This window comes from Ixodes scapularis, unplaced genomic scaffold, assembly GCF_016920785.2.
Source record: "Ixodes scapularis isolate PalLabHiFi unplaced genomic scaffold, ASM1692078v2 PGA_scaffold8__174_contigs__length_109621045, whole genome shotgun sequence".
Classification (NCBI taxonomy): domain Eukaryota; kingdom Metazoa; phylum Arthropoda; class Arachnida; order Ixodida; family Ixodidae; genus Ixodes; species Ixodes scapularis.
In genome coordinates, this window is record NW_024609883.1 from 99,475,710 (window position 1) to 99,498,179 (window position 22,470).

Consider the following 22,470-nt stretch of genomic DNA (forward strand, 5'->3'; position numbering starts at 1 on the left):
ATGGCCGCGGGTAATTTCGCGCTAACAGATTTAATGTTTTTGGCGGACGTCGCGACGACACAAGCGGAAAAAGAGCGACGGCTCTCGGGGTTGGCGGAGGGGAACGCCGCGGAGATGACCGTAGGGCTGAGTCCGGAAACGCCGACGGTATCGCCAGTAGTGTCTATGCCGCAGAGCACGGAGATGTCCCGTGAATCCACGGCGTTGGTTGCGGCGTTCGCTCAGGCCTTACAGAGCATGCAGAGGGAAACGCCGTCGCCAAAAACCCTCATCCGCATTCCGGTGCCGGAGTACAGCGGACACAGCGATCGAGCTCTGAGCGCGACCGACTTCTTGCTGGAAATCCAGCGATATCGGAAGGCTACCGGCCTGACAGAGAAGGAGACGCTAGGCAGAGTTCTGCCGGTGGCTCTTGTAGGCCCAGCAGCCAGGTGGCATCGCCTTGTGGGCGAGTCAGCCGGAACTCTCGACGAGTTCACGGCCCTCTTCCGACAAGAGTTCTTGCCGGCAGACTACCTGCCAAGAATGCGCAGGGAACTGGATGAAAGAACGCAGGCTCCCGCTGAGCCCTTTGCTGAGTACCTGCGGGCAATGCAGGAACTCCTGCAGATCGCCGATCCGAATGCTACGAACCAGGAGCAGGTCGAGCGGGTGGTGAGGCAGGCGCATCCCACCTTTTCGCGGTACCTGCGTGGGCGCCCATTCGGAAGTCTGAGTGAGCTCGCACAGGAGGCACGCAAGGTTCAGGCCGACATACTGGCGGAGCGCAGGTACCACCTTCCCCCAGCACCAATCGACACGCTCGAACCCCGATGCGCGTGGCACGGGCCGGTGCCACGTGGGTGTCGACGGGGGGAAGCCGCAATGGCGGCGGCCAGCGGGGAGCCGAGCGGGAATCCCTGGGAGCTCACAGATGACGCCTTGGAGCCAGGATCACGCCGAGGAGGGAGCGCGGCCGTCCACGCGGCCGAATTCCGGCCGACCGGCGCACCACGGATCGCCGCAGCCCAGGAGCAGTCTGCCGCCGACCCGCTGCCGCAAAGGGGTGAGCGCATCGCACGTCCCACTGGGGAGAGTCCTATCCCAGGTTGGCGAGGCCGCTGCTTTCGGTGCCACGAAATCGGGCACTATAGGCGCGACTGCACAAGGGAGATACCGGGAAACGGAGGAGGCCGCCGATAAAGTTATCGGCGGCGAAACAGACCAACGAGCGGGTCCCCGACACCCCATCGACTGTGTGCGTGCCGACGGCGTATCGAGTCGGAACAGTGACAAGCACCGCGGCCCCATTTATTTCCCTGACGGTGGCGGGAAAGGAGTTCGCAGCTCTTCTGGATAGCGGGGCTAGTGCGTCGCTAATTGGGGACGAGGTCCTCAGGCATCTCCAACAGAAGTCCGTTCGGGTGAGGCATGGGGAGACCACTTTCCAGTTGGCTTGTGGGTCGACGACCTCGAGGGGAGCAGTGCGTCTCGTGGTACGTTGGAATCAACGGGCGCAGAGACAGCGGTTCGTCCATTTGGCCGGGCTGACAGTGCCCATCATTCTGGGACGGGATTTCCTGGCCCACACCGGCATCATCATTGACGTGGCAAGTGGCGGGTACCGAGAGGGGGCACATGCACCCCTTTCAAGTTTCCGAGAGCACTCCATGGGGGCCATGGCGGCAGCGCTGGGAAAAGCGACAGAACAGGAAAGAACCGACCGCGACGACGCCATGAGTCACCCAACTCCGAGCTCCGCCGAGCACTGCGACGGAATGGGCCACCCGTTGGCCAATGCCGATGGACTGTCTCGACCAGAGCGAGAGAGGTTGGCGGCTTTGCTGCACAACTTTGACGAAATGTTCACCGAACAGCCGGGCTGCACTAAGCAGGTGCAACATCGCATTGAAACTGGGGACGCACGCCCTTGGAAGTCCAATCCGCGTCCTGTGAGCCTGGCGAAGCGAAAAGCGATAGATGCCGCAGTCGATGAGCTCCTGAAGTCGGGAATCATTCGCCGGTCATCAGGACCCTGGGGATTCCCGGTGGTTTTGGTGCCCAAGAAGAACGGAACATCGAGACTCTGCGTCGATTATCGGCGCTTGAACGCGGTGACCGTAAAAGATGCGTATCCATTTCCGAGCATCGAAGAAATCATCTCGAATCTGGGGAAGGCGAAGTATTTCACTACCCTCGACGCAAGCAAAGGCTACCTCCAAGTGGAGATGAGCCCGGGCGACGAAAGCAAAACTGCATTCGTGTGTCACCGAGGCCTGTTCGAGTTCACTCGGATGCCGTTCGGATTAACAGGTGCACCGATGACATTTCAGCGGTTGATCGACGGGGTGCTCGGAGATGCCAAGTGGCAGCACGCGCTCGCGTACCTGGACGACATCATTGTGTACTCGGAAACTTTCGAGGACCACCTTCGTCACCTCGAGGACGTGTTGCGCAAACTACGAATCGCCGGCCTCACGCTAAACCCGACTAAAGCCCAAATTGGAGCTTCTGAGATCAGCTTGTTGGGATTCCGGATCGAGAGAGGAAAAGTTTCCCCCGACGCGGACAAGTTGCGGGCGATCTTGGAGTTCCCAGTCCCTACCGATGTCGGGGGAGTGCGCCGTTTTCTCGGCATGATAGGATACTACCGAGCCTACATCCCGAACTGCGCCGCCATGCAGGCACCCCTCACGCAGTTGCTGAGGAAAGCTGCTCCCTGGAGCTGGGAAGCGCCGCAGGAGGAGGCGTTCCTCCAGCTGACCGAGGCCTTGGCGCGTACAGCATCCCTCAAACTGCCAGACCTGAATAGGCCCTTCACGATCCAGACGGACGCCAGCGACCAGGGACTCGGCGCGGTGCTCTTGCAGGAGACAGAGGGAGAGATCCGCCCGGTGGCATTTGCCAGCCGGGCGCTGAACCCGGCAGAGAAGAACTACACGGTGAGTGAGCGCGAATGCCTCGCCATCATTTTTGCTCTTAAGAAGTTCGATCATTATGTCGAGGGGACGGAATTCACGATCGAGACGGACCATATGGCCCTCGCGTGGCTCTCCCGAATCAAGGAACCCGCCGGAAGACTGGCGCGCTGGGCCTTGACACTGCAGAAGTACGAGTACCGAATTCGGTACCGGAAGGGCACGACAAATGTGGTGGCCGACGCCCTCTCCCGCGCACCCGTGGATCCCCCACCGCGCGAGGCAGCAGACTACGGAGGCGGGGCCATCCCCCAGGAGACGGGAAATCCCGCCTCACGCTCCGCTCCCCACTGTGGCGGCGTCGCGCAGCTGGCTGAGGCGATTACCTCACTGGGACCGGCGTTCAACCGAACGGAACTGTACGAAGCGCAGCAGAGCGATTCGTTTTGTCGCGCTATCTTCGACCGGCTCAGGCAAGAGATGGATCCTGACCAGACGGGCGAAAAGACGCTCCGGCACTCCGGAACACCGAGAGGGCCAAGTGCCATCGCCCAGGAGTCAGACATCGAAGCAGGTGAGCTGGAATCTTACCTGATCGATGGGGACGGCGTCCTGCTGCGCTACTTCCCGGAAGAGAGCGATTCAAGTGAGTCGTTCAAGACCGTGATTCCCCGCGATCTCAGAGTGGCAGCGCTGCGTCACTACCACGATGCGGACGGTCACGGCAGTGCACCGAAGTCGTGGCATAAGCTGCGCCGTTTCGCTACCTGGCCGGGCATGAAGGGGCAGCTGTGCCGTTATGTCCGTAGCTGCGCAGTGTGCCAAGAGCGCAAGCCCAGGGGCGGCAGACCACCTGGCCTGCTCGAGCCCATCGTGAGTACGCGGCCATGGGAGATCGCGGCCTGCGACTTGATGGGACCCCTGCCGCGGTCAAGCGGAGGCTATCAACATGTGTTGGTAGTCACTTGCCACTTCACCGGATTCGTCGAGATGTTTCCCATGCGGAAGGTGACAGCCAAGGGAGTCCTGAGCAGGCTGTCCGAAGTCTGGTGTCGCTACGGGTTCCCCGAGAGACTGGTGAGTGACAACGCCTCGATATTTTGCTCGAAAGTCTTCGCGGCAACCTGCCAGGCCCTCGGGATTAAGCATTGTAAGACTTCGTGTTACCATCCACAAGCAAATGTGACCGAGCGGCGGAACCGCGACATCAAGCCGCTGCTCGGGGCGTATGCTCGTAAGCAGCGGGACTGGGATCTGCACTTGGATTCGATTTCGTTTGCATTGCGGTCCAACCTCAACCGCAGCACTGGGTTCACGCCGGCGCTTTTGAACTTCGGCAGAGAACTCTCTACGCCGACCGATGCGGTTCTTCGCCCGCGACAGAGCGCGGCCAGAGCGGTGCCCTCGCACGAGGATTTCGCGACGCGCACAAGAGAGCGACTGTCGCGGGCGCTGGACGCCGCCCGCGGAAACAGGGCTCGCGCGCGGGCGGAGCAGAAGAGCACCTATGACAAAGCGCACCGCGATGCGCAGTTCGAGGTGGGCGACACCGTTCTGCGGCGAAGTCACGTGCAGAGCGATGCAAGTAAGTTCTTCTCGGCGGCGTTGGCCCCCAAGTGGGTTGGCCCCTTTGTCATCGATTCCAAGAAGTCTCGACTGACATACACGCTGAGGGACCAGAATTCTGATCTCGTCCGCGGGACAGTTCACATCGGCGAACTGAAACCCTTTTTCCCCAGGGAAGGGGATGAGCCGGTCAAGCGGCCGCAAAGGGGCATTCGCGGGCGCCAACGATCTCAGGAGTTCCTGGGACCACCGCGGCACAGCTACAACACGCGTAGCCGGAGGCAACCCGATGGGATCGGAACCTCGTAGAGTGCGTGGCCCGGGAAAGGGAAGAAGAGGGGGGACGATCCGAAATCGGCGTTCCGTAACCCGGGGAAGGGAAGAAGAGGGGGGAGCGATCCGAAATCGGCGTTCCCGGCATTTTTTTTTTTTTTTTTTATTGTTTTTCTTTGTGGGTGGGGGGGAGGGTGCCTCGGAACCCTCAGTGTTTGTTTTTCTTGTTTTTGCTTTGAATGTTTGTTTTGTTTTTTCTGTTTTTTTTTGTTTTGTTTTTGTGTGCGGCGTTGCTGTTGGTGTTGGGGTACTGCTCCCTCGCTGGGCGCACGCCTTGGACTTTTCCCATCTTGTGCGTCATCGCCCCTGCGGCTGCTGCTTCGAGACGCAACTTGGTGTGCACCGAATGGTCCTCTCTGGAGAGGATGAAAGGAGGAGTCGCCGTTTGGACAAACACCAGCCTGGGCTGAACTCCTCGTCTTCTGGCAGCGTATTCCCCGGCAGGAACCACAGCTCGGGGAGCTTTGTGGGACGTCCGCGACGCCACGCAGGACGCCGGGGTGCAGTTCTCAGTGACACTGGACTTCCAGCCCCGCATCGTTCCGGGAGGGCGGTCTCAGCTGGGTCGCAACCACAGTCCCTCTCCGGTGCACCACTCTGTGGAGGGGCCAGTCTCATGGTGGCCAGGCACTCTGCTCAAGGACCCCGTTGCCCCGGAGGCCGCCGCCAAGCCGAAGTCGACACAGCCTACTGTGAGGTGTGTGGTGGCCGCGCACCCCAGGTCTCGGGCGAACTGATGGACCTCAGTGAGGACGACCTATGGGACCAGCGGTGTGTGTGTGCGTGTGGGGGGTCTCCAGGCCAAACCAAGCGACGGTGTTCCCAGCAGCCTAGCCGTACGTCTGAATTCCGGCGTACTTCGATTTTTAGGAGAGGGGAGTATGGCGCACCGTGAATTCACGAGGGCGCCCATCAAACCATTCGGCCAATCTTGGCCGCGACACGATCACATGGTCGTGTTGCCGCGGGGTCGATCGGGATCTCGAATTCGGCTCCCGACGCGCCGCTTTCTCTCCTAGCCACTGGAGGGCGCTGCAGGCGCCCCCGTGGCAGGCGAGGAGAAACCTCCTCGCCCATCGACATATATACTCGGTGGGGCAGGGGGCGAGAGGCCTCTAAGAACTTCGGACGAGACCGAGACGCAGGCACTGGCAGGCAAGTGGGTGGCGACCGGATCTAGGATATCGCGGGACGCGAGGCCTAAGGGCCTCCTTTGTGTTTAGCTTTAGCCTTAACGTGCATTTGTAAATAATTGTGTAATGTAGCTTGTATTTGTAGTTTAGATTGAGTGTTTTGTAGTGTTGTGTTTTATTGTACCAATAAACTGGGAGCGGAATCCCGCTCCCGTGAAAGAACCAGGCTGGACTCGGGTTGTTGACGGACCACGTGGGAAACGGCGAATCGGCGGCGGTACGCAAATTCCTACAGCATCAAGCTTACCTTATTAACAAACTTGAATCAGTTCAGAATAAAGCATCTCGCTTCATATCTCATGACTACTCACGGACATCAAGCGTAACCGCACTTAAAACAAATCTAGACCTTTGCCCACTGGCCGAAAGAACTAAACTTGCTCGTCTTGTCATGTTCCACAAAATCTACTATTCCTCTTCGTCATTCCGAAACCATTACTGCCAACATCCATCTCACATCTCCTTACGTCGTGACCACAGCCAGAAAATAAACCCTCTATTTGCGAGAACTAATAAATTTCAAAATTCCCCGCTCTCTCTAGCCATCAATAACTGGAATTCTCTTCCTGAGGCTATTGCTCTCGAAAATAATCCAGCTAAATTCCGCGATCTTTGCAAGGCACACCTCAAAAGTGTTTTTCGTTAGTCTAAATGTTTATGTCGGTAGCTAGTCATTAGTTTTTTTTTTTTTTTTTTTTTTTTTTTTTTTTTTATCATGATATGCATCCTGATGCGATTTAACCCTAGCCATTTTTCGGCAAATATTACTATTTGTATTTGTTTGTGAATCTACTTTTGCTTTTGTTTGTTTTTATGTGAGTTTGTATTCTTATCCCCCCTCATGTAATGCGCTTCGGTAGAAGTGCCTTTGAGGTATAATAAAATGAAATGAAATGAAATGACATGTCAACTTTTAAGCATGTTTCTTTTGGCCAAGTAAACGATATGCTGTAGGCGCTTTGCACACGGACTAGCTTACAGCCGCCATGGCTGTTGACCTTACGTTGTCTTACCGAGATGCCGAGCCACTGAAGCGAGCGTCGACGAGCCTCCACAAAGGTTCTTAAAGGCTGGGGGACGGACAGGCTGGAGACCGGGTTAGGGCTATATTCTGACGATGTTTTAATGGCCCATAAGTTCATGGTTGCGTTCGATGGTAGATCCCATTCCGTCTTCGCCGCGCGTGTGCGCGGGTCCCCCTTTTATACCCGCGGTGACGTGACGGTGTTGCGTCACCGGCGGGATCCTGGTGTGATTGGTGAGGTCCAGCAGCCACTCTCATTGGTTCGGAGGTTTATGTCGCCGCAGCAACAGCTCCTCTTGATGTTGGAGAAAGAGGAAGACGAAGTCCCGTTGATGCTGGTTCCTTCAGCTGATGTTCGAAAGCCTTAATTCCGGGTCATCGAGAGGGTCTCTGCCGAGCGATGGTGTTGCGCATCGTCCCTGTAAGTGTGCTCTAGATGGAGCACGGCCTCGTCGGGGTTTGGAACGCAACAAGGTTTATGCTGGAAAGAAGGAAACAGTAAAACCTCAAATGGCAAGAGCTTGTTCTGCTGTGGTAATGAAGAAGTAAAGTGAGCGAAATAAGAGGAAACAAAAAAGTCCGAGGACACCTAAAAACTTCTTATGAGCTGGGAAAGCGAAAGCTTGAATGTCGTTCTTCCGCTATCTTTGTTCGTCTGCGGCGTAGTGGAGTGGACGGCCACGTTTCGCCGGCCGACGGCCGAGCGCGCGCTCTCGTGAAGTGGCCGCGCCACGCTGAGCTCGGCCGTGCACCTCTTCCGGAGTTTGCCCGGGCGGGCTGTGCAGCCAGGCGGCAAGGCCCGCACCGCCGCACCTCGCCGGGCCACTTCGGGCCGCTGCGTGCACTGGGCCGCCATGGAGAGGGCTTCTCTGGTTGCGTCCCTTGGAACTACGCCCCACGAGAGTCAATGAGAGCTTCGTTCATTGATGACGCACGCCAGATAATGGTGGGATCCGTCAGATTTCTGCTAAAGACGACAGACTTTGCTCCAATGGGACCGGGGAAGGTGCCGTTTGGCACGGCTTCAACGCTGATGACGTCGGTTCGCTCCGTGGGGCCCAGTTAATGCTTTCGCATTAAAACTAAAGTTTGGTCATGGCTGCGCCCATGCACAGCAGCTACGAAGCGTCTATAGAGAGGGCGTATACGGGATGGCGCCCCCCACATAGGGCGCAAACATTATGCTGGTCAGGCAAATTTTTCTTTTCATCAAACCGCAAGCTTTCTCTCTTCATATCATATCAAAATTTTATTTAAGGCGAACACTTTAAAACATTATTAAGCAAAAATTCGGAGTAAAAGGGTATAAAAATGCGACTGCACGGCATGCGACGCTCAAGCGTATGCACAAGGAAGACGCTGTCCTTGGCGTCGTTCTTGCGGTCGTCCTAGAAGTCGCCGTAGACCTCTAGGACGGCCTCACTTCCCGCAGTACTTGAAAAACAAGCATCGTTGGCGTCGTCGGCGTCGTTCCCGAAAGATGGTCATAAAAATACGTCATTGTCACGTGCCCGGTGATGACGGAAGGCCATCCCCGAGACCTGACAAAAAGGGGGTGGTCGTTCGATGCCCGGCGTAGCCGGTAAGCAAACGCAGAGATTGAGATGGAGGCGTGTTATCAGTTAACAGGAGCAGAGCAGTGTTTATAGGCTCGAAACGAACATAAAAGGGGAATTTACAATGTATTAGAGCAGAATGTACATTGTACGAGACAGTGATACTACGAGCGAAAAACATACCGTGGTTAGCACAGAGAAATGTCTTACACATTGAGATAAGCACGCGTCTACAAAGACCAAGACGAAAGTAAGAGTCCAATTAGCGGCAGTCGAAAAGAAAGTTTAGAATGGGAGCAACATACAGTTGACCGGGGAGCACGGCGGCAGTCCATCCACAGAGACGGCACAAGTAGAGCGGCCCTCGAAGCGGCGGTCCTTCCGGAGCAGCAGGTGGTCGGTCTCGGAGATGTGATGCGGCGGCTTGGGCTCCCGGCAGATTCGTGCTCGTTACTTGAAAAATGTAATGGATTACAATTACAAATTGCCGAGCCTCAAATGTAATGAACTGCCTTTACAAATTACTTTCGCTGAAGACTAACGGATTACGTTACTCGTTACGTTACAAATTACTTTCACGTTACTTTTTCCGTACACTTATCCAGAAAAGAATAGAAATATTTTTATATGTTTCTAAACATATTATGCAACACTACTTTTCATTTCTCACACACCCGTGTTATGGTAGTCCTTGTAAAAATAAAATATTGTATTTAAGAGAAAGAGTGTAGATGTACTCCGTTCAACCTGTAAGCTGACAAGGCACCAAAAGCTGCAGCTATACCCGCTATCCCGCTAGCTTACGGGCTCCGGAAATGATCCCTGGAATTTTGCAGATGGCCTAACACCCCCCCCCCCCCCCCCCCGCACCCCATTTAAGTTGACAGTTGACTACAAAGTGAAGAGCGTACTTGACCACCATGCACAGACAAGTAAACCAAAAGAAGTATCGACCGTAACCTTGAAGACCACTCTTAGCCTCGCACCATGCGCTTTTGAGTTGTGCCTCAAGTGCGTGCTAGAATACAGTAGCGCACATCAAAGACAAAAAGAATTCGACAGCCTCGCACGAGGCTACCTAGTCTGTTAGTTGTGAACCCGCGAATCGAGGGGGTACGGACCCGGGATTGAGTTCGGTGCAGGTGGCGGAAGACGTCGACGAAGTTGGAAAGGGTGAAACGGTAAAAGACAAAAAACAAATCAACACGAAGAGCTTTCTCTTGCCCGGGAGAAGAAGAAAAACACGATGGAATGCGATGGAGAGCCTACTCGGCGTTGTCTCACCATGATCTTCGTCTTTCGTAATTTGTACATGTCTTGCCCGTTTTTCTAGTGGTTCCAGTGACCGGTCATTCAAAGAATTGTGTTTTTCCTTCGGCTATTCTCCCCTTCCTGGTGTTTTCTATTTTGTTGAACTTGCTCCCTTTATGCTGCTGAACGTTCTTCTCGTATTGCTCCAGTTACTCTATTATGCTCATATTTTTTTTAATATTAACGGGTAAATGTAATATTCCGTTACCATTATTTTGTAACAAAATTACATTGAAAATTACTTCCGAAAAGAGGTGACGTGGCAATTACGAAATTACTTTAAAAAGTAACGGATTATAAGTATTCCGTTACTTGTAACGGATTACGTGAACAAGCTGAACGTGGAGCGTGAACAAGCTGGGGCCCAGTCGGGTTCGTTTTAACGGCATCGGGCGCTCACAACCGAGACACTCGCGGACGCTTGTTCACGCTCGGGGTCGGAGTCGAAACAGCACAAAATCAAAAGCGCACAAAGTAGTTCACACAAAAAGGGAAGAACACGCAGACACGGCACCTTCGACACTGCATGGCCGCCATGTTGAAGTAAGAAAAAGTAAAACATAGCTGAAACACGAGGCCCCTATGCCAACAACTTCTGTCCTGCTAAGGGTTACCTTGCGGGCAGGAAAGGTTTACCAATACACAAATGAAGCATAAGACTTTGGGCGCAGTGCGGGTGACTTAGAGGTAGGAAAAAGTAAGAAAGATACAAAACATGCCTCACGTACGCCGTCGCCAACCCCTCGCCCTAGGAAGAAACTAGCAGAACGAAAACAACGCGCACGTCCCCGTGCTTTTGCAGAGACCAAACCAGGGACAAATATACATACAGGCTGCGAGGAGAAAATATGTTTACGGAAACGAAAACACCTTATGTTTAAATAAACGTAATAAAAATAGACGCTACTTCTGCCGCTACTTCTGTGACAGTCATCAAGCGTCATCAGTGTGATCTCATCAAGCGTCATCATACGTTTTCACCGTGATGCCACCGCCGAAGCGCCTTGTGCAAAAGGCGCGCTTCCGACTTCATCTGTTATCGTTGTGTGCTTCGTGTGAGGGACTGTGAGGCGATCGCGTCGACATCTACTCCAAATGCGCCACCGCCTCCTTAAGTGTTCTCCTCTAGGCGTCGTTCTTGACGTCGTCCTAGACGTCTTCCTCTAGGCATCGCTCTCGACGTCGTCCTAGACGTCGTCCTTAAGGTCGCTCTAGACGTCATTCTTGACGTCGTCCTAGAAGTCGTCCTAGATTTCGTTCTTCACGCCGTCTCAGAGGTCTTCCTAGACGTCGTCCTTAAGGTCGCCCTAGACGTCATTCTTGACGTCGTCCTAGAAGTCGTCCTGGATTTCGTTCTTCACGCCGTCTCAGAGGTCTTCCTAGACGTCGTCCTTAAGGTCGCTCTAGACGTCATTCTTGACGTCGTCCTAGAAGTCGTCCTAGATTTCGTTCTTCACGCCGTCTCAGAGGTCTTCCTAGACGTCGTCCTTAAGGTCGCCCTAGACGTCATTCTTGACGTCGTCCTAGAAGTCGTCCTGGATTTCGTTCTTCACGCCGTCTCAGAGGTCTTCCTAGACGTCGTCCTTAAGGTCGCCCTAGACGTCATTCTTGACGTCGTCCTAGAAGTCGTCCTGGATTTCGTTCTTCACGCCGTCTCAGAGGTCTTCCTAGACGTAGTCTTCTAGGCGTCGCTCGCCACGTCGTCTTTAAGGTCCTCCTAGACATCGTCCTAGACGTCATTCTTAGCTGGTTTTCGACTTCCTACACGTAAGAAGCCTTAGGTGCATTCGAGTAATGTTTTTTTCTTCTTTTCTGGGGGAAGGGGACGTTACAAGTGAAAGCTAAAAAAATATTTCATACAAAATTATTGCAGGAATATTATGAGGGTTCAATCGCAAAATTTTATCTCGTCAAGCTTTGTTTTCGAAGACAACGTAGCTCAGCGTTGGCAGCCCGAGCTACGTTGTTCTCGAAAACAAAATACAGAGAAGTAAAAAAACTGGCATTCCGATTTCCCCTCTCTCTCGGCGCTGTATTTAGCTGCGTTTTTGTCGTTTTTGTATCCGCTCCTGAGGAATTCTTTACATTGGCGAGTTCGGATGATTGGCATCCGAGATTCGTACACGTTGCTTCCAGATTAATTGTCTCGACAAGCTCAGAGAGTTGCTGGCCTGTCGTTCTATTCTTCTGCCCGGGTTAAGAAAGAAGCGTACGGTTTAATGACAACTGCTGGTTCTTGAACCAGGTTCGTAGTCCTCCCTGGAGCGACTGGTATCATCTCCGATACCTGGGTCGCTAAACTCGTCAAACACAAAGTTGGGGGCGAAATTCTCGGAGCGTGCTGAACGGACTCTCGCGACGATGGCGTTACGAGGGACGAGATGCCAAGCGTCCAAACTAGTCCAAACGCTCTCGGTGCTCAAATTCCAGCGACATTGTGAAACACATTGTTGTAGTGAGCTTCACCGGAGAGCGCGCGAGCAACACCGTGGGATCAGGCGATTCAACAGCTGCACTGATGACGTCGCCTTCCCGTGTCCCTACATCGCTGCGCTGCGCTAGAGTCAACGCTGTCTAGATTGTCCCTAGGCAGGATGTGAATACTCTGAACTTTCTCATCGCGAAATCGTCGTTTCTGGAAGCTACTGGTGACCACAAAGTGACATATCTCAACTCTGGGAAGGAGTATTTTGGGGCCAAAATCTTCGTTTCGGATTCGAGGTGAAGATTGAACATTGTGATATTGTGGAGCCATGCGCGGCGTACGCGGCTATAGATCTCATCTGCCACGGTCAACAAAGCTACTAGGGTGGCCAAGAGGTGGTTTATGTAGTGACGCCAGTAGTGGTGTGAGAGACGAGGAGGCGACAGGGGCTGGCGAGGAAAAACCGAGGAAAGGGAAATAAAAAGAGGTATGACAAGCACACACACAAAAACAGGGGCCAGGAAATGCCGTAGAAAATGTTCGGGAGAAAGGGGGGGGGGGGGGGGGGATGGTAGTGAAGAAACGGGATATCTCTTCTTCCGAAATTTGTAGTATACATTTCTGGAAGGTATGGGTACAATATAGGAATGATCTGAGGCTGGTGCGACCGCCTCCCCTCCTTCCATCTTTATGCCCCTTGCCCACTCTTTCGATGCCACTGCCACTGGGATGGGGGGGAAGGAGGGAAGGAGGGGGGAGGACTCGCCCCTTCTCCGTCCTCCTGTTTCGAGTTCGACGCATATGCTTAGAGGCGTTCTAACTAAGCTGCAACAACGAACAGCACGGCGTGCCATTTTTGGAATTAATGGTTCTAGAGGTTCTAGAATTAAAATGGTTCGCGTTCCATGAACTCACGGGCAGCATGAGAGATTTTCAAGAGAGAGCCTCGTGCTAGGGCTCGTACTGTGCAGGCGCGTTCGGTGGCGTCCTTTTAGAGATTTTATACCCTTGACGTCACAATCAGGGTTATCAGTCGGGAACGACAAATTCTATGGTATGTGTTCGAATCGACGGTGACAAGTTTGATGGCGTTCGATAGAAGATTAGAGTCATCGCGTTCTTAAAACATCACCGTCAATATTGACAACCTGACATTACTCTTATTTCCTTTTATGAAAGCAGAATCAGTCCCAGTTTGGCTAATCTAAGGAAGCCGAACGCACCGACGCTTTTGCTAGCCTACGTGGCCAATAGGAGGTATTCACTGGACGCCATATTTGAGGGCGATGCTTAGAGCGCATGCCCAGAACGAGCTCACATTAATAGCCTGCTAAGCCCGGCAGCCTTGATGGTGCTAAATGCGCGCTCCAAAAGGACTGCGGAAGCTCGCCGTCAGCACGCGCACAGCAGCAGCGCACACGGATATGGCCGCCAGTGAATACTCCCTATAAGGAGTATTCACTGGGCGCCATATTTGTGGGTGCTGTTTAGAGCGCATGCTCAGAACGAGCCCACATTAATAGGCTGTTAAGACCGGCAATCTTAAGGGTGCGGAATGCATGTTACAAAATAACTGTGGAAGCTCGCCATCAGCACGCGCTCAGCAGTCGCGCACACAGCTATGGCCGCCAGTGAATACTTCCTATAGACCTTTGCATCGCTTGTCATCACCTGGACGAAAAATGCTGAGTCACTGAGCCGTGGATGAACGCGCGACGTCTGATATACCGCGCAACGGAGCGACAGCGCATGCTCAGAAGGCGTTCCATGGACCAGCAGACGAAGATGGCAGCGCGCAGAAGACGAGTTTTGCAAAGGTCTATAGTCGTTAATTAAAAAAAAAAAAAGCAGTAAAACGATTTTATCCCGCAGAGGGGGTACAACTGCCTAAAGCTAACGCCCCGTGATGTTTCGAAACTCGCGCAAGGTTCGTTGATGAACGAGGCACGTGTAACGTGCAGCCCTGGGAAGATCATGGCGGCACAGCGCAGCACTGAGCTCGATTTCAGACGCTATGATTTTCCCAGAAGTGGCGCGCGGCACGTGCCTCGAGCATTTCCGCATAAGAACGCCAAAGAATCAATTAGGAAGTTACAATAAACCACGCTCTGGGTTTCTTTCATTGTCAGTGATTATAATTTCGAGAACGCAACATGCACAGACGGACAACGAGCATGACGTATCGAGTGCTCGTCCACTGTGGAAATCGCGTTTTCCAGTCAAACCGCTTTGATTACTTTTGCTTCGCCATTTTCCGGACGCACATCGTAGATTGCAGTATTCAGTCCCCCACTTGTTCTGCAGTGTTGTGGAGGCACATGGGCATTCCAGTTTAGAGCGAGCGTTTTGCGGGTGTATATTGTAACTTACAGTTCGAAACAACGCAGGGCTTAGAGTCCGGATCATCGTATTATCGCCCGGCAGCAAGCGAGATGGCGGTGTTGGTCAAAAAAAAGGGCGAAATATGAAATCACGATGCAAGGAGCGCAAAACATCATAAACTGCTCTCTGCGTTTCTTAAACTATCAACAACTATAAATGAGCGGACATATTTAACACTGATCCATATGTAATATAGTCTTTCCTTACATCGAAACCCAAAAACTAAATTCGGGTTACAGGGATGAGAGCGGGCGATGTTCTGGCATCGGTGGAAACCTCTTGTTCAACGCGGTGTCCATGAAGCTGTTTCCAGCTTCTCCTGCGGCAGCGTCCGTTTTGCCAAGGTCCGTAGTTGAACATCGGCTGTAAAAACACTGGATAAACAGCACAAAAAAAGAAAAAATTAACCCCAAGAACATAACAAGCATTGCAAGCGTAATAAGCGAAAGAAGCTGTGGGATATCTTTATTTGCTAAAAAGAAAAAGGTGACATTCGAAACGTGCAAGCAGACGCCGTGTATTCGTGTCATTTTTGATTCCTGCATTCTCGGGGTTATATTATGCCTGTAATCGTATCAGCTAGTTTGCGCCTTATTCGCTCGGAGGATTTTTTCGGCAGCTGGTTTAGTGACTGGGCATAACATCCACACTCTCCACAAATTGTCCACTTTCTGAAAAAATCTTGCAACCCGTTTTAGTCACCGCTGAAATGTTTCTCTCACGTATGATATATTACGGGGTCGCCCCGTAACCTGCGCCTGTGGTGACATCACGTGACCACCGTCTGCTAAATTTTGCGGACAGGACGTTGTCGCCAAATATAGTGAATCTGCATCGCGCGAAATTTAGCGGGACGTTAGCCCATTAAATTTAGTGGGGAACGTCCCATCTGTGTGGAATATTTATGGCGCTTTTCTGTGTTGGTGTGTTTTCAATATATCATGCCCATAGTGTATTTTACAGCATCTAAGCTAACGCTTTAGAGGCCACCTTAGGGCCCGCCAAAATCGGATTCTTAAGGTATCGCGCTGCGATTTACTACACAGCTTCAAGGAGGCAGTGGAAGTTTACAGTAAAAAAAATAAAGAAATAAACCTACCTCATTCAAAAGAAGAAAAAAAACTGTTCTAGGCAATCTACGCCGCCACTTCGCAGATTGATATTTCCACTATCAAAATAAAGCAAGTTGGAATATTCTGAAATCTTTGTCTCAATTTTATTCACCCAACGATGCTGCAAATAACACGTGAGCTCGTACAGTAATTGAAAGAGTAACAGATGTTACTTCTAGAAGTAATGGCAATTTTATTTTGGAGTTTGGAAATGCGCTCTTCAGTATTCTGTGGCTTTCATGCGTTGCAGACGCGGCCGTGTTTTTTCGTCGTAAATGGCCGGAATAGGTCCATGCCAATTTTTTGGTAAACGCCATTTTTTTCACCGGAGTTCGTGGAATTCTTGTGATGTGTTTGTTGGACACGCTTCGACAAAAACAGCGCTTCGCCAGGGACGAGACGTCAGTTGAATATGCGCAACCTTCTTTCTCGAGTGCGTTTGTTGGGTGCCTGAGTTGGATCATGCATCAATCAAGGATCATATAATCAATGCTCAACTATACACTCCTAATCTGGTTCCACATAGGTTCCACATAAATGAGTGTTCCACATATTTCAACTGGAAGGAGCCTAACTTTTCTGTGGAACGGCGGTAATATGTGGAACGTCGGTTCTTTTCTTTTTATTTTTGCTTCCTTGAAGTGAAACGGGACGTTTTAAGCGGATCTGGAACTCGTTCCACTTATTTTTTCGACTTTCGCCCCAATCTGTTCCACTGAAAACAGCGTATTTGTTCGAAATTATGTTAACTGGTTCCACTTAAAATCGTGTGCTGCTGTGAAATGCGACAAACGGTAATTTTTTTGTGACGTCATATTCTACTTTCTTCCGTGCGCAACTGCCAAGTGACATATAGCTATAAGGACTATTTCGAAGGCACCGCTGAAACACGTGACTGCCATACATGTTATGCCTTATAGCTTTATTCTGTCATAAAATTAAAGATCCAAACCACTTCCTTATTCGCGAAGGCGAATGGATGGTACACGGCAGAGGAATAAAACCGCAGACACAGCTGAGCAAGGCAATATTGAGGGCGGATATATTCAGGAAAAACAAAGCGCCAGAGAATGGAAATCATAAAAGCTTGAACGGCTCCTTTTCACATACGTCAGGTTTTTTTATTTGGCTGTCCTCTATATTTCAATGGGAAACATAAGGGCTCGTGCTAACTATAATTTACTTCCAAAAAGGTTCGGTTTGCGCGAGCACCTGGCACTTCCGCGCACTTGAGGCTAAGTCATTCGGTACAGTACGCCAAACGAGACCAGGTCCACGGATGATGGAGCAACACGAGAAACTGGACCCGACGTATTGGCAAATCCAGATGAGTTGTGGCTATCTGGTGGTTGACACATGACGCATTGAAACGGGGCGCCCAGAGCGCAACGGCAGGCCACGGCGTGTTTACGTCGGTCGCGCAGTTTTTCGACCGAAGGACGGGACAATTTCGCCAGACTACACGGCAGTGGTTTGCACATAGCAGTCCCCAAGGCAGATTGGGGGAGGGGGGGGGGGGGAGTGCAAAGCTAAGCGGTGTCATCGATAATTATTTATCTATTCGGGAACTTTCTGCTCGCCGCACTTTTCATACATCACCTGCTTGCTTCCGGGCGGCGTTTCTGGGCGGAGGCGGAGGTTCTAAATACGTTGAGGAGCGCTGGCGCGCACACCACGCGCGTTCGACGACGGTGAAACTCAGACGAGCGGATGCCGAGGAAAGAAGGATGCGCATTCTCGGAAGCCCAGGCAGGACGGAGAAAAGAATGCAGACGAAAAGAGCAGACGACGTTGACGGCGCGTCGAGGGGCTTGTTCGCTACGCAGGTACGCAGGAGAAACCATGGGATAATTCATGGACGTTGACGAAGGTTTGTTTAAAAAAGAAACTTTTATGCAGTATAAGACGGTGCAAAATGTTTCGTATTTCGACCAGAATCTGCGGAGCGATATCGGCTACATTTGTTTTTAGCTTCAGCTAACAGCCAGCGCCCTATTCTTTATGGCGTGGCGACTGCCGGCCAGGGCTGATAAAGACTACGAGACGCCGCGCCCGGGAAAAAGCGACGGTGATCTAGTTCTAGACTATGTCCGGTACCGGCCTAATTATTTTTTCGGAGTATTCCTCAGAAAAACAAGACTTGGACAAATAATACTGAAGCGTTACCTCGACAAGACGTTTACGCAGCACGAAAGTAAGCATTAACTGCACATATACGTGGCTCTGTTTCGATAAATTCGCACCAAAAAGAAGCTTCCGGATATACATGCCTCGCTCGTGCCTACATTCATTACAATGGGCTCTTGGTTTTTTATCTATTCGCTATGTTCGGCTTTATTTCTTTGAGACGAGTGAGCAATTTTTGTTGAAATATTTAGTCTAATACACAACTGACCTTGCTCTGCCCGTATCGTTATAAAAACACGTGTGCCGGAGCACGTGCAGCAACCTGACCGGCACACAGCCACGGTCTCAAAACCGTCGGGGCAGCGATTTTGGTAGCGCGATTGCGTATCTCTATTGTTGCTGATAATATTCCTATTTTTTCTCATCGCAGCGCCGCCTCGACCGTTTTATCACGCCTAACAATGTATGTTTTAATGGCGCTCGTAGCAACTATAGTTCGATGGCAGTGCTATGCCGCCCTTAAAAAGAAGCCGTCATTAATGAACCATTGTTCAAGATAACCAGTGCGGTCATGAGTAGAATCGCACAGTTGCTGTCAATCCGTAACACGAACGGTAGCGGAAGTAATTGGCGGTTGTACTTCACTATGCTGTTGATCATGCGTGCTTCTGGATATCGCATTTTGACTAGAGGCAGTCTTTTATATGAGTGAGATAGCCAGGACTCCCCTACAGGTGTCGCATGAATCTATACATCGACAGGGGCATGGCTTGTTCTACCGTTCCCAATAACATCTCGGGCATCCTGAGCGGCCGCTGCACTGATTGTGAGTGCGGCGGCTTCAGGCGTACTGTGGAGCTCGTCAGTCACGACAGGGTGCCTCTTGGGTGGTGCATTCTGTGTGGGCACTCCCCTGCTTCACACGGAACCCTGACCGTTACTATACAAGAAATTAAAAATTTCACTATCAATTGTTTATTTCAATTAATCAGTGATGTACCTCTCATGAAGGTGTTAATTCTCTTCAAGCGCAAAACTAGACAAAGTTAACTTTGCTCTTTTTGTTTGATTCTTACTGCTGGATGGAACAAACAGCAAACAGGAAATTCCAAGACACACCAGCACAAAAAACACTGAAAAAGCACTCGTAGAATAATTCAGCTGGTAAACAGGTAGCCATAAAATTAAATTGGATATTTCAAAACCTCGAGAAATCAGAGGAGAGCATCAATTGGGCATTATGTTCGCTGTATTGCTAAGTTAAACCTGGGTCATGGACAATGACCTGTCTATCTTGCAGGGTTAAACTTACCTACTAAGCGTAACACACAAAGTGACATATATTTGCAAATATGAAACATATTTTCACATAGTTCATGTTCTTTCTTGCAGATCGTTGGACGCACCAATCAGAAATAACATCAATGCATGAGGCAGCGTCAACTACATTTTTTGGACCGGTGTGCACACATACGCCAATGGACCCAGCACCAGACACGGAAGTAAGTCACGCAACATGTTTTACTCCTACTGAAGCGGACATGGAGGAAGCTACAACATGCTTGGACATGCCAGATGACCCAGTGCCAGCTCCACCTGCCCCAGTACTGCCGCCAGCAGGATCCAAACTTCAGGTAGTGCACGTATGCAAGCACTTCGACTTCTTAACCAAACACTTCAGCAATTTTGTTGAACATATGAAAGAGGCTCACCGTGGAGTAAAACAGTATTGTTCTCACGCACGTAATGTAACATTTACGAGTTTTAACCGTTACAAGCAGGGTGTCGAACCGGAACCGAACCGAACCGAAAACCGGAACAGAACCGTTATTTTTAGCCGAACCGGAACTGAACCGAACCGAAATCTTCGCCGCCATCTTGGAACTGAACCGGAACTGAACCGGAAAAAAATATAACGGTAACCGGTTCAAAACGGTTCACGGTATTTTTTTTTGTTAGTATTACAAATTTATTATTATTGGCACGTGTATTCCTCTACGTATTGATCAAATCGTCATATACAAAATTGCAATGTATAATAAATCCTGGTTTTTTGCGGCGCTTTCTTATTGGCACTATGATTAGCCATGTGTCACAATGTCACGTGACGTCATGATGTCAAGACATGCTGTCAAGTAATGTCACATCACGTGACCCGTGACGTCACGTGACTCACCGCGTTAAGTCGATTCGAATTGAGGACGTCGCTAGATCTATTAACGTTGTTGATACCGTGACGCCACATGACATCACAACTTCGCACTGAGAGTCACGTGACACCATGATGTACCCGATTGTCATGATCCCGAGTCAAATGCTCTGGTTCATGACAACCAGTATCGCCAAACATTCGGGTAACGCTCGTGTTCAACTCAAAGATTATGATGGGCCCGAGTCCCACTAGAGCTTGAAACAGAAACAAACGAATGCGACAAGCCTCAGACACATGCAGCATGTTCGCGATGGTACCTTTATACGGCTTTGAGTTGTTCGGTGCTCGCGAAGTTAGCACGAGTGTTTACAAGCCTGCAAATGGTACCATCGTGTGCATGATACTCGTGTTTGAGCATAGCCTTCTTTATTCTACAAAGCCTGTCAAATCGCGAAATTCTCTGGTTTAAGGGTAGCCGCTGTCGTTTGTTTCTGTTTGTCGCTTTAGTGGGGCTCGGGCATTATAGCCCAACTAAAGTTATATCTGAAGATTAGCCCATGCTCTCTGCTTTGCCAACCCTGCGTATGACTATGATAAACACTGACGGTGTATATATTAGGATCAGATCACGTGGCTGATAGTTCTAATTGTGAGTTGAGGAGGGGAAAGCTGTTTCATTTCTTTCTTTCGACTGTCTGCCATTTCGTGGAGGGGCAAACTAATGGATGCTTTTGCAAGTTATCAACGTCAAGGATTACAACTTAGCGGTATTTATTGAACTTAAGGTAAAAAAAAAAAAAAGATGCTGCACGACCCATTTTACATGTATGCACACCATTGAGGCTCCCAAACATGTTTTCGTTATTGCTGAACTGCCTCAGAAAGTTGTCCCGAGAATAGAAGTGGTAAAGGGTCTAAATGTGACGTATTAGTCGGACGTTACATGGAACTATAAGCGTGTACGGGAAGGATACCTGAAAACAAAAAGATCCTAGTGGCCTCACGGGGATAGCCGAACGTTGGCAGCCGCTCTAACCGCTCATTCACACTGGAAGCGAATCCGCGTTCGGAAAGCGGTTGCGAACGCGGTTGTATAAAGATCCAGTACAATTGCACGCGCACTCGATGACATCAAGTGCGCGTGCAATTGCACTGGATCTTTATACAACCGCGTTCGCAACCGCTTTGCGAACGCGGATCCGCTTCCAGTGTGAATGAGCGGTAAGTCTCACAGGAGTGTCGCTCTCAAGTTCTCTAAGTTTCGACCGCCCTGTATTTTGTTTAACCTTCACAGTTTGGTGCAAAGTTAAAGCAAGGAAGAATTACTGTTAACAAGTGACACAAATATAATTGTCGAGTGAACACCACTCAATACGGAGCAGGCAATCCCTGAGGAATAAAAAGTATCTTGAGGAGCAACTAAAAAAAAAGGGAGTGGGGAGGGGGGTAGTTTTAAAGCATACTGTGTCGTAAAGATTCCTCTGCCCCACATTTTCGGCGCAGACTAGAAAGCGTGGCCTGGAAACGATAGTGACAGATGGGTAGTTGGTACAACTTTTATTTGTAAAAACACTCTTGCCAGAAAGCACGTTTTCGTCGTGCCAGATACTCGCGCCGTGCCTAACGACGATGTACCAACAAGAAAAATGTGTGCCTCTCAAATACATAGCTTGCACTGAGCGCGAAACTTTTGCAGCGTGCATTTTGCCAAACCGGATTTGATTTTCTCAGCAAGAACAACTCGCAATGACAACCAGTATCTAGTGCGATTACGTCACGTGCAAACCATGTTAAATACTTCAGCTTTCTGGTGAAGTGCGACGTTCGCTACACCAGCAGTAGACGTCCAATATGTAAAGTTGTGTAGTATTTATAGTAGTCTCGCGATGATATACGGCAGCCTAATGAAATGTTGGAGCACATGACTGATAAAGAACAGAGTCATGAAGTAAGGTCTCAAAACAAGTGCACGTAAAACCTAAGATAACAATAGCCTCCCGAGGTAGTATCCCGCGACGTTTCGAGCTGAGGCAAGCTGATGCCCTAAAGTGATTTATATTAGGATTCTAAAAAAATCTTTGTTTGCCCTGCGCGGAATCTATGTTTAATTAGGAATATAATTTTATGCATTTCTATGCATTTCTTTTTGCAGTAAAGCGTTGTGTAAGGGATTATTTAGAAAAAATTGCGTGTCATCTCCCTATTTCTGCACATTTCGTATATTTGCCTTCCGATATATCATGTGACCACAGTGTTTTTTGGCATGCCCTGCAACCCACTATTTTACACTGCAAAACAGCTAACAAAAGCACGTTGCCGAAGACACAACAGCTGGCGTATTTTCGAGTATCGTCCTTCCGTGTCGGTCTCAGGCGGTTATGTGAACTTCATG

General features: G+C 50.6%; 1 protein-coding gene and 1 pseudogene across 1 annotated transcript in view; both read left to right on the top strand.

Moving 5' to 3' along the window:
- On the top strand, nucleotides 1–19,345 carry LOC115326808 (annotated as a pseudogene).
- Nucleotides 17,863–22,470, top strand: part of LOC120837376 — a 17,551-nt gene continuing 12,943 nt past the window's right edge. The window contains exons 1-2 of the mRNA XM_040206677.2: nucleotides 17,863–17,993; nucleotides 19,319–19,560. Of these exons, the coding sequence (XP_040062611.2) occupies nucleotides 19,351–19,560 (210 nt within the window). The 5' untranslated portion in view covers nucleotides 17,863–17,993; nucleotides 19,319–19,350. The remainder of the gene's footprint in view (nucleotides 17,994–19,318; nucleotides 19,561–22,470) is intronic.